This window comes from Erpetoichthys calabaricus, chromosome 8 (genome assembly GCF_900747795.2).
Source record: "Erpetoichthys calabaricus chromosome 8, fErpCal1.3, whole genome shotgun sequence".
NCBI classification, from domain to species: Eukaryota; Metazoa; Chordata; class Cladistia; order Polypteriformes; family Polypteridae; genus Erpetoichthys; species Erpetoichthys calabaricus.
Window position 1 is genome coordinate 178,867,584 of NC_041401.2, and position 12,552 is coordinate 178,880,135.

The window sequence follows — 12,552 nt, forward strand, 5'->3', positions numbered from 1 at the left end:
TGGCAGATAGCTAGATATGAAAGGCACTATATAATAGAGAGATAGATGTGTAAGGCACTATATAATAGATAGATAGATAATTTGGTATAGTTGGCAGGATGACAGACAGATAGATTGACATGTAAGGCACTATATAATAGAGAGATAGATGTGTAAGGCACTATATAGGTAACTAGATGTCTGCTCTGCCATTAATATTTGACCCCCCCTGTTCTCTCCACCTGACCACCCATCCGTCCAGCTCATTTTTGCTGATCCATTCGCAGGTCAGGTTCAGCTTACCCCAGCAAGCATCGGGTACATGGCAGGACCAATTCCTGAACAGGGTGCCAGCTCAGCACCGGGTGAGCACAGACACACATGCCACCTGACCCGCATGTCTTTTTACTGTGGGAGAAAACTGGAAAACATCTGGAAGAAGTGCACGTGGACACGGCAAGAACAGACAAAGTCCATGCAGGAGAGCCCTGTGTCCTTGACGTGAGACTGCAGCCCTACCACTGCACCACTGTGACCCAAATATGACCTGCTTGGTATAAACAAAGCAAACGAAGGGTCATAACTGTCGGTGGTGCCCATGTCCTGCTCTGCCCCACCATATCTGCCCATCTGTGTCTCCCATAGTATGCCCCCCTTCTTATCTGCTCCACTTTTTATAAAAGGCCCTGGTGTGGGCCGCTTTCTGCCTTCAGCATGGGAAAGGCGCTATATCAATGAAATGTACTATTATTATCGTCATGATGTAAGCAAGGCTGTCTGCTTGTTCGGTTTTGATGACATTACTCCTAACTCCTCCTGTCTGTTCTCTTTGCAGCCGACAAGCACACTCAGAACGACTCGACTATCATTGCCGGTGCCGTTGTCGGTGGCCTTGCCATGTTGCTGCTTGTGGGAATCTTTCTGTTCCTCAGGAGGAGGTTGGTGTAGTTTTTATATATTTTTTTTTGTACTCAACCGCTCAAATTCTTCCTCATTTTTCGGATGCATGCCTTGCGCTGTTTTGTGACAGGGAATGCGGAGCCATATAATTTACATTTTTCTGTAATAAGCACATTACTTCTGTCCCAACAATGAGAGCTGGCTTGCTGCTCACTGGCATGTCCCACTAAAGCTCATTTCCGCTTAGGGTCTGAAGACGTGGAGCTTTGCGGAAGTGACCCCCGAGTGTGACGTGTTCGGATATATAGCGCCCCGGCACTTCCTGTGACTGGCAGGTCGTCCAATGTGGTCCACTCTTTGTGGGTGGGCAGGCTGAGGAAGAGAAACCCCACTCACCCACCCCACCCACCCGCAGACAGTGGCGACTTGTTGGAGCCTGCAGGCCAGGGAGTGGCATGGAGTTGTGGGCCAAGCAGGTGACCACCACCATCCACATTCCTCCCTGCTGGTCACCCGCAGCTCTCTGAGCTCGGCTCTCCTAAACATTCACAGAAAGCATTCTGACATTTCTGGCTTTAGCTTTAAAAAAACACTGAGTGCACCGGCCAATGCACCCGCAATGCCGCTACCTTCATTCTCAGGCCCTTCTGCTTTTAAAGATTTAAAAAGGAACAAACAAAAAAAAAAAAGTTAAAATTCCACAAGGCAAGAGAAGATTATTACTGTCATCTCATGTCTTGACTCAAGGCTTATACCTCCTCCTGGGAATGTTTATTTGCCTTTAATAAATCGGCCACATATCAGTGTGTGGTGATCAAAGTCCGAGGGCTAAGCTGGCAGAATGCAAAGCAAACATGACTGGGCAATCCTATCAGCTGGCGGATGTGGACTTTGTGACTCAGACGGAGAAACACGAAATAAACACACACTTGAAAAAACACACACACTCCATAGAGTTACACAGAGCTGACATTCCTCATGGATTTATACAGCGCCTTGTAAAGGTAAGTATGGTGAACCCACAGGGCGCGTTTACTTCCTTTTCAGAGGCCTTAAAGTGAAATACGCAGAAGTGGACGCCCGCTCAGCAGCCAGCCCTGCCATGCGGGGGCCAATTTAGATTGAGTCGCCATGTGCTGGGTGACCAAGCGACTGTGTGCTAGTGAAGAAGACAAAATGTACACTTCAGGGTGAGCTACGTGGTGGGACTAAAATACAACACCCCAGATAAGGAGGGGGCAACAGAGAGAGAGAGATAGATAGATATGAAAGGCACTATATAATACAGACAGACAGGTAGACAGATACATATACAGTCATATGAAAAAGTTTGGGAACCCCTCTTAATTCTTTGGATTTTTGTTTCTCATTGGCTGAGCTTTCAAAGTAGCAACTTCCTTGTAATATATGACATGCCTTATGGAAACAGTAGTATTTCAGCAGTGACGTTAAGTTTATTTGATTAACAGAAAATATGCAATATGCATCATAACAAAATTAGACAGGTGCATAAATTTGGGCACCCCAACAAAGATAATACATCAATAATTAGTTGAGCCTCCTTTTGTAAATCTAACAGCCTCTAGACGTTGTCCTCCTATAGCCTCTGATGAGTGTCTGGATTCTGGATGGAGGTATTTTAGACCATTCTTCATACAAAATCTCTCCAGTTCGGTTCAATTTGACGGCTGCCAAGCATGGACAGCCTGCTTCAAATCATCCCATAGATTTTCGATGATATTCAAGTCAGGGGACTGTGACGGCCATTCCAGAACATTGTACTTCTCCCTCTGCATGAATGCCTTTGTAGATTTTGAACTGTGTTTTGGGTCATTGACTTGTTGGAATATCCAACCCCTGCGTAACTTCAACTTTGTGACTGATGCTTGAACATTATCCTGAAGAATATGTTGATATTGGGTTGAATTCATCTGACCCTCGACTTTAACAAGGGCCCCAGTCCCTGAACTAGCCACACAGCCCCACAGCATGATGGAACCTCCACCAAATTTGACAGTAGGTAGCAGGTGTTTTTCTTGGAATGTGGTGTTCTTCTTCTGCCATGCAAAGCGCTTTTTGTTATGACCAAATAACTCAATTTTTGTCTCATCAGTCCAAAGCACTTTGTTCCAAAATGAATCTGGCTTGTCTAAATGAGCATTTGCATACAACAAGCGACTCTGTTTGTGGCGTGAGTGCAGAAAGGGCTTCTTTCTCATCACCCTGCCATACAGATGTTCTTTGTGCAAATTGCTCTGAATTGTAGAACGATGTACAGATACACCATCTGCAGCAAGATGTTCTTGCAGGTCTTTGGAGGTGATCTGTGGGTTGTCTGTAACCATTCTCACAATCCTGCACATATGCCGCTCCTGTATTGTTCTTGGCCTGCCAGACCTGCTGGGTTTAACAGCAACTGTGCCTGTGGCCTTCCATTTCCTGATTTCATTCCTTACTGTTGAAACTGACAGTTTAAACCTCTGAGATAGCTTTTTGTAGCCTTCCCCTAAACCATGAGACTGAACAATCTTTGTTTTCAGATCTTTGGAGAGTTGCTTTGAGGATCCCATGCTGTCACTCTTCAGAGGAGAGTCAAAGGGAAGGAAACACAACTTGCCATTCACCATCTTAAATATCTTTATATCACAGGATTGGACACACCTGTCTATGAAGGCTTAACAAGCTAATCCAACCAATTTGGTGTTGTAAGTAATCAGCATTGAGCAGTGACAGGCATTCAAATCAGCAAAATGACAAGGGGACCCACATTTTTGCACAGCCAGTTTTTCACATTTGATTTAATTTCATACAATTAAACACTGCTTCACTAAAAATCTTTGTTCAGAAAACACCGCAGTACTCAGATGTTCCTAGGAAATGAAAGACAGACCACTGTTAACTTTTTTTGTTGAAATTATTATGCAGTCTGAGAGGGGCTCCCAAACTTTTTCATATGATTGTATATGAAAGGCACTATTTAATAGATAGATATGAAAGGCACTATATGATAGATAGATAGATAGATAGATAGATAGATAGATAGATAGATAGATAGATAGATAGATAGATAGATAGATAGATAGATAGATAGATAGATAGATAGATAGAAGGCATTAATGAGCCCATTAAATGAGGTCACTTTGCAGTCAGATGACTCACTGATTCTGAAGCTGGGAGCATCAAACCCCAGCAGCCACAAGGGGTCCTCAGTACTGAGTTTGAGAGCCACAAGAACGGAGAGTTCAAGAGTGACATAAATGGATTCACATGGGAAAAAAATGTAAGAATGTTCCATCCAACTAAAGCCCCCAATATCAACAATGTGAGGTTTGCTTGGGTGATGACCCACTCAAATTGCCCCTGGTAGCATTGCGAGCAGAACTTTATTTATTTATTTACTTATTTATTTATGTATTTATTTATATCACAAGCCCCCACTGTTTGGAGAGTATGTACTGAAGAAGATCCTCCCAGCCGTGAGGAGGACGTGTCAACTCCAGACAGACAGGAGCCTGGGCTGGGATGCCAGCTTCAGCAGACAGCAGCAGTAACTTTTACACTGACACGATCTCCGTCCACCGTAGCGTTTCCATATCGTTCTCATTACACGCTAAAACAACTGAAAATGCAGATGACGCAGACGTTCACCGTCACAGGGGGTGCACACATCAGCGGGACGATCCTTGAAAGGATGGTAAGACTGCCGATCGCTGCAAGTGGTAAATGATTGTCCTTTTGCGCACGTATGCAGCATTCCAGCTGTACAGGACGTATGCATGAGGGTAACCAACAGAACAAGCCGCTTTTTGATGCCCACTTTGCTGGAATTTGACTTTCTTCTGTGAAGGGCAACCAATCAGCAATCAGGGAATGAGACGCTGTATAATGAGTGAGAGCCAATCAGGGAAGGGTTACATAATCTGTAGACTGAGAAGATCATTCCTCCCCCAAACTATGCGTCTCTTCAATTCCACCAGAGGGGATAATCGTTGAACATTATTCAAGTTATTGTCTGTTTTTTACCTGCATTTTTTATTACTCTTTAATATTTTTTGCTGCTGGAGTATGTGAATTTCCCCTTGGGATTAATAAAGTATCTATCTATCTATCTATCTATCTATCTATCTATCTATCTATCTATCTATCTATCTATCTATCTATCTATCTATCTATCTATCTATCTATCTAATATGCGCTGACCAATCAGAGCGCGATCAGAGCCTCCTTTCACCCGTCCACGTTGCAGTGACGAGTTTGCGGCCCTGGGGTATTCGTTGTGATGGGCTGCAGATGCCGGGGGGTGTGTGAACTACAGGTGACAATGGAGACTCATTGTCCGTATTTTAATAAGTGTGGACAGAGAGCCTCGTGGTTATCCATCTTCCCAATTGCTAGATTTTTCTGTAACTGTTTCTCCTGGATATCGTTTAATTCAGATTTTTACTTTGCTGTACCCTAAGTGTTTTTCGCATGAAAGGTAAAATGATTGTATTATTTCGTAATATAAAAGTATGGATTAATAAACTGACATGTTTTGTCCTACTCATATGTTATAAGGCTGCTGGCCATGACATTCTGTTGAGTAAAACAGAAACCTTTTTTTTTTTTTCTAATATGATTCTTTCCTTTGAACAGAAAGAGAAGCCCCCACGGTCGTCAAGGAGTCGAGGACACTTATTTCAACCCTGGTAAGAATCCCAACACTCCTGTGATACTCGAGCAGCCATCATTATGATCATCCAGCCATTCCAGGGGTCAGCAGCTGCCTTTACTCAGGGGTCACCCACTTGTGAGCACTTTTGTGTCCCGGTAGCCCCTCAGTAGCGTGAGAGTGTGGCGTCCAGTGGTGAGAAGTGTCATCCATTCAACGGCGGGCTGATTGACAGGTCACAGATGGTAATCTCACTCCATGGGACAGGAGGGGGGGGGGGGGAGGGGCTTTTTGGGCACCCATCTTCAAAGCTTTCTTTGTTGTGTAGCGCCAGCAGCTCCTTGGGGGGAGGGAGGGGAGTGCTTTTTTTTGTTTGGGGGACCCCAGTTTGGGGAAGTGGGGGATAAATAAGACCTCCAAATTTCATTCTTGTTAATAGATAAGGGGTCCGATCAGATTCCTGCCCTTCAGCATTCACCTGGGGGTCTTTTTTTTTTTTAATGGAAATGCATGGTTACTATGCCCCCAGTTTGCTCCAAGGTGTTTTTTTTTATTTATACACAGGTTAGTGGCTGGTGACAGGTCACATCAGGGCCAACTTCACCCCCCCCCCCTTCCCACCCACCACACCTTTGGCCAGTCTGACCACATTCTTCATTCAAACGGAAAGGAGGTGTGAGTGAGGCTGACAACAACAAAGCCTGAACAGATAAAAAGTCTTCAACACCCCCCCCACCCCCCAAGCCCCACAGCCCCCCCACCAACCCCCGTGGTCGGTACAGCTGGCACCTGGAAGGGATTTGATTTCAACATCCCGTCATTTTCATGGTTGAGAAGCACAGGATAAAAGAGATTCACCTATAGAAATGAACTCTCGCTACCCCCTTCTCCTCTCCACTTGCCATTCATCCTCCATTCTGCAAAAATGTGTGAAATTCCCAGTGGGGTGCCACTTTTGCCCCCCAGGCAATCAACCTCCTTCAAATCGTCTTCTCTTCTTCCTTCTATACAGAGCAACTGAAGCCCCTGAAGTTCTACGTGGACCCCCACACTTATGAAGACCCCAACCAGGCTATCTTGAAGTTTACCAGAGAGATCCATCCGAGCAACGTCACCAAGCAGAAGGTCATCGGGGCTGGTGAGTTTCCTTCGGTGACCAGCAGTAGCCTGCAAAATGAAAGGCAGCACAGGGACAAGTGCCATAGTGCTGGCCAGCCGATTAGACGAGAGCTATTTGCATACACTCTTAACGGCGCGTTTCTGTGATTTCGCTTGACTTGTCGAGGTTTCAGATTTGGCCCTTCACCCTCAGAGGTGATTCCCATGACTCTCCGGTCATTGATCCAGCCAGCTATGAAAGCGAGGGGCCGCAGAGCCCTGCTGGGAGATGACAGGCTGACATGGCTTTCCTTTCCTCTCTTCTTTGCCTATGAGTGACTGATATCCCGTGAAGAGGGGCTACATTTTAAAAATCAAAACTCTCATTTAAAACTGATAAAACGAAAATCTGTTTGAAATTTGTGAGCTCCGACCCTGGGCTTTGCCGCAAGGCGTTTGGTTTAACTGTGCCATCCCAAAGACGCCGGCGAATGACGCTGCCCTGGCTCAGCGTGAGGTGATGCATTGTGATGGACTGGTGGCTGTCTGGGTCTGGCACCCTGACAAATGGTGTGAAAATAACAAATTACAGAGAAGATGCTAAATTTTAGTAAAATGTACTGGTAGTTTCAAACCAATCATTTCGGGAATCCGGTAAAACTGAAATGAGCAGAAGCCAAAATAATGAAAATGACTTAGTGGACATAATCCCAGAAAATAAAATATGGGAAGGATTGTTTATTTAATGAAGTCCCGCTACCCCCTTCTCCTCTCCACCTGCCATTCATAGTACAGCAGTAGTCGTAGTGGTGAGGCAGCTACTGTATGAAGAATAGTGCTGACTGGGAAAGAAGTGACAGCTCAGTGACAGGACTGGCGCTGGAGAAAATCAGGATGGACGAGCTGCTTTGATGAGGGGACTTTTTGGACATGATCACCGTGAAAGACCCTATGAGAAAAGTATTACCTCTCTATCTGTAATATAGCACCTTTCACATCTATCATATAGTGCACTCATCTATCTATCTATCTATCTATCTATCTATCTATCTATCTATCTATCTATCTATCTATCTATCTATCTATCTATCTATCTATCTATCTATCTATAATGAATAAAGAATGGGACCGAAACATCCTCCGAGACCAACTTCTCCGCACCATCCAAGAACAGTGTGGTGACCCACAAGGCCTTTTCCAGTATGATGGAGCACCGGACCATAAGGCAACAGTGATAACTAAGTGGCTCGGGGAACAAAACATTGAAATTTGGTGTCCATGGCCAGGAAACTCTCTAGACCGTTAATCCCATTGAGAAGTTGTGGACAATTCTCAAGAGGTGGGTGGACAAACAAAAACCCACCAATTCTGATGATGCAAGAATGGGCTGCCATCAGACAGGATTGGACCCAGAAGTTGATTGATAGTCAGCCTGCCAGGGTGGATTGCAGAGGTTTTGAAAAAGTAAGAAGGGCCGACACTGCAAATATGGACTCTTTGCATAAACTTCATGGAATTGTCAATAAAAGCCTTTGAAACTTATGACATGCTTGTAATTCTACTTCAGTATACCATAGAAACATCTGACAAAAAGATCTAAAGATACTGCAGCAGCAAACTTTGTGATAAGCAACACTTGTGTCCTTCTCAAAACTGTTTGGCCACACCATGAAAGGCGCTATACAGTATAAAGCAGTGGCACGGCTGATCGATAGGCGCAGGCTCCCCTTAATCCTGATCTAGATTGGCACATAGCGGCCATTGCGTGAAGGTGCCGAGTGAACAAACCCGGATTTGCATAAGCCACACCGCGGAGAGACGGAGAACAGACGGCCGGCACCTAAGAGCCCAGCCGCCCAGCAGATGCCTCCTCTCTCATCTCGGCCTTTTCTCATTTTTTCCCCCTTTTTCCCACACTGGTGTCAAGCCGAGGTATTGAATTGGGACTCAGCTGGGAAGACGCGCTCAGAGCTTTTCTTTTGCACCCAAACGCTTGACAAGCTTAGGAAGACAAAAAAAGAAGGCAGAGAACAAATCTTTTCCTGAGAAGCGCTGCTCGTTCAGACGGGTCTTTTATGGACGATCTTTTTACAAGGAGAGAAAAGTCAAAAACAGCTGCCTGAACGAGATCTTGGGGGGGGATGAAAGCCATCATGTGCCGCTTATCTTAATTACAATCTGGGAGCAAATTACAAGCAAGTGGAGTGTGCCGCCGTTATTAAGACTCACATTAAAAGGTGGCAGCAGATGCTTTACATATCCTGTCCTTCCAGATGTGCACAGCAGCAGATTAAATAAAAGAGAAAAGGAAATCAGCCGCATCGACATTCCACTAATTCACACTAATAAAAGGGATCCCCCCCCCACCAAAAAAAGACTTCAAATTAAGTAAAGAGTTAAGCAGCCACATGTTTTGAGCCATCCAGTTGGCACTTCAGCGGGGTATGCTCGGGGCCTGAACTCCATATGTCTGCTAAATGTGTCAAGCACATGGCACTGGGTGTTTGGTGACGGCCTAATAAATCAGAGGAGCCGCTCACCTTTAATGAAGACGTCAGCGGGAAACAAATGGCAGGAGCCACTGGGCAGCTTAAGAGAGCTCTGAGCACCCGGACTTGGGATTCAAGCTGAAGTCACTGCAGTGGCCAGAGTTGGTGAGAAGGTGGCACCTCCTGCTGGTCTGTCTGTGCAAGGCTGGTATGACGTGGATGGTGTTGGGTTTAACTGTAGGGTATTGCCCTGTAGCTGCCTGTCTGCATTATGTGTATCTGTTTAGAGTGATGAGGGCTTTTGAGTTAAAGATATCCATGTTTAGAAAAACATCACCTGAGGACCACCAGGACAGGACAAATGGAGGATTAGCATCCATCCATCCATCCATCTAACAGGTCTTTCTGTCCAAGTTTAATATAACATGGGTGTTGTAGATTTAAACCAACGGGATGTCCTCTAGCTGCCTGTCTGCATTATGTGTATCCGTTTAGAGTGATGAGGGCTTTTAAAATTGAGAGATGTCCTCCAGGTGCCTGTCTGCATTATGTGTATTTGTGTAGTGGGATGAGGGCATTTGAGTTACCGATATCCATATTTAGAAAAACTACACCTCAGGACCACCAGGACAAGATAAATGGAGGATTAGCGTCCATCCATCCATCCTAGAGGCCTGTCTGTCCATGGCTGGTGTGACGTGGGCGTTGCGGATTTAAACAAAGGGGATGTCCTGTAGCTGTCTGTCTGCATTATTATGTATCTCTTTAGAGTGATGAGAGCATTTGAGTTAAAGATATCCATGTTAAGAAAAACTCCACCTCAGGACATCCAGGACAAGACAAATGGAGAATCAGCATCCATCCATCCATCCTGGAGTCTTGTCTGTCCCAGGCTGGTATGACGTAGGTGTTGTACTGTAGGTTTAAATATGGGGGACGTCCTCCTCCAGCAGCTGCCTGTCAGGGTTATGCATATATGTGTATTGTGATGTGGGAGTTTGAGTTAAAGATATCCATGTTTAGGAAAAAACAACACCACCCCACCCAGGCCAATCAGGAAAAGGTGGACAGAAGAGGGCTGAGCACACATCCCTGGGTGGGCTGCAGTGCTGAGCATTGTGTTGTTAGAGATATTACTGCCGACGCGGACTGTTTGTGGTCCGTCTCTCTACTAAGGAAGTCCGATCTCCAGTTACAAAGGGGAGATCTGCAGCACCAGCAGCCTTAGCTTTCATATCAGGTGGTCTCTCGGGCCCACGCTTTACTTTTTGGATTTATTGTATTGCTTTACGGGCTGCAGATACACTTGATATATTTAAAAAAGGCACCTGTTTAGGTTAGCGTATGGGTAACTGTGTGGCTCTTCCAGTTATGGTTCCTTTGTTAAATGTTAATTGTTCTGTTTTACTGTTTGTAATTGTGTGTTTTAATTGTTTTCTATGGTATGCAGTGCTTTGTGACTCTGTCTGTGAAAGGCGCTTTATTAATAAAATAAACAACTTCCTTTTGTAAAGACGAGCAGAATGCTAAGAAATGAGCCGGGGAGGCTGGGTGTGCACCCTGACTCTGAGCCATGTAAGGAGGTCCATATCCCCCTCTGAATCCCACCCCTCCTTTTTCTGCCCTGTCAATCACCTCCCTAACCTGCCAGCTGTTACTTAGTGTACCGCTCAGGTACGTCATCAAACCAAACCTGAACTAGGGCCTACTCCTACTCACAGTGTATGTGTGTGTGTGTCCCTGTCCTTGCAGGTGAATTTGGGGAGGTCTACAAGGGTATCTTGAAATTCTCTGGAAAGAAGGAGACGCCGGTGGCCATCAAGACACTCAAGCCGGGCTACACGGAGAAGCAGCGCAAAGACTTTCTGAGCGAGGCCAGCATCATGGGCCAGTTTTCTCATCAGAACATCATCCGTCTGGAGGGCGTCGTCACCAAGAGTAACTACGGCTTTGTCTTTTTTAAATTTGGTCAGAGGCAGGGGTTCTTCGGTGGGCTTTCTTTCCTGAGCAGGGATGTAATGAAGGTTTCGTGAGCCACCTTATTGCATTTTGGGATCTTTGGAATGAATAGATAGAATGATGTGTGATGTACCGGGCGAGTTACTGCTCTGGAGGGGTGGTTTACTGGATTGGGGTAAGGAAAAACAGGATGATAACCAGTGACTGTGTCCTAACATACTAATAAAAAGATGACAAATCTTCCCACAGATAAACATGCCATGATTATAACTGAGTACATGGAGAATGGCGCACTGGACAAGTATCTGCGGGTGAGTTCTCATTCCATTTTCTTCTTGGAGTTCTTGTGAGCCTATTGACTTAAACAATCCAGAATGTCTTAGTTTAGCACAGGGGTCCTCAATCACAGTCCTGGACGGCCGCAGTGGCTGCAGGTCTTTGTTCTAACCTGGTGGCTTGATTAATTTCATGGCTCGTTAGTGCTTGAAATCTGCCATGTCAGGTCATTCTCATATCCTAGATTTTCTTCCGCTTTCTAAAGACTATGGGGCTCTGCCCTCTGCCCGCTTCGCTCGCCCACCCCCGGGTTTGGTTAACCGGATATACAATTTCAAGAGATTGTTATTTTCATGGGAATTGTTACATATGCCTTATTTTCACTTTCACTTTAAAACTTTAGTAAAAACAATATTTGGAATTGCCATTTCTTCAAGATCGCATTGAATTTTGATTCTGTGTTTGGACTTACATCGTGACAACACAACGTATAACTGCCCGTGAGTGAATATCGTTTCTTTTTCTCAGATAAATAATCAGACTTTTTCGAATGTTTATCCCTGCTCTTTCTTCTTTGCTTAGTCCAGCGGTTCTCAAACTGTGGAGCGCGAATGAAGTAGCAAAAAAGGGGGCGCGAATGTTGCCATATGTGGCGTAATTTCGCTATTCGTTGGAAAATTTTAAACTTGTAGCGGTGTAACGGCAGCAAAAAATATAGGAATAAATTTTATTAGGGTTTCAAAAAAACATTAGGGTGGCGCGATCAAAACTGTTATGAAAACTCGGGTCGCAAATACTTAAAGGTTGAGAAACGCTGGCTTAGTCATTGACGTGTCATCTAGAACGTATAGAATTATTGTGCTGATAAAATTTATAAGAGCTGAGAGCGTAGGAAGTGAGTCTGACAAAAGTATTCACACGACTCAGAGGTTAGATGATCATTGTCTTGTTTGAAAATAGTTGTAAGTAGGGCGTGACTTGAAAGAATCTCATGTTAAAAGTCTCCGGCTCACAGGACATCATACTGCAACAACATTTTTGGAATCTTTTAATTCTCGCTGGCAACACAAATTAGATGATCTACAAGTCTCTGACTTAAAGTTTATACCTGAACAATATATTCAATCTCTTTTCGCTGTTCCGTTATTTCACCGATTACCGTTTGTTTGCACTAATGTGATCTTTACTATCATTTTTTTG

The 12,552-nt window shown here is 44.7% G+C and overlaps 1 protein-coding gene across 1 annotated transcript in view; it reads left to right on the forward strand.

The window, feature by feature from the left end:
* epha2b (eph receptor A2 b) overlaps positions 1 to 12,552 on the forward strand; it is an 81,409-nt gene that overhangs the window by 51,724 nt on the left and 17,133 nt on the right. The window contains exons 8-12 of the mRNA XM_028807920.2: positions 815 to 917; positions 5,515 to 5,567; positions 6,543 to 6,668; positions 10,870 to 11,055; positions 11,326 to 11,387. Coding sequence (XP_028663753.1) covers positions 815 to 917; positions 5,515 to 5,567; positions 6,543 to 6,668; positions 10,870 to 11,055; positions 11,326 to 11,387 — 530 coding nt within the window. The remainder of the gene's footprint in view (positions 1 to 814; positions 918 to 5,514; positions 5,568 to 6,542; positions 6,669 to 10,869; positions 11,056 to 11,325; positions 11,388 to 12,552) is intronic.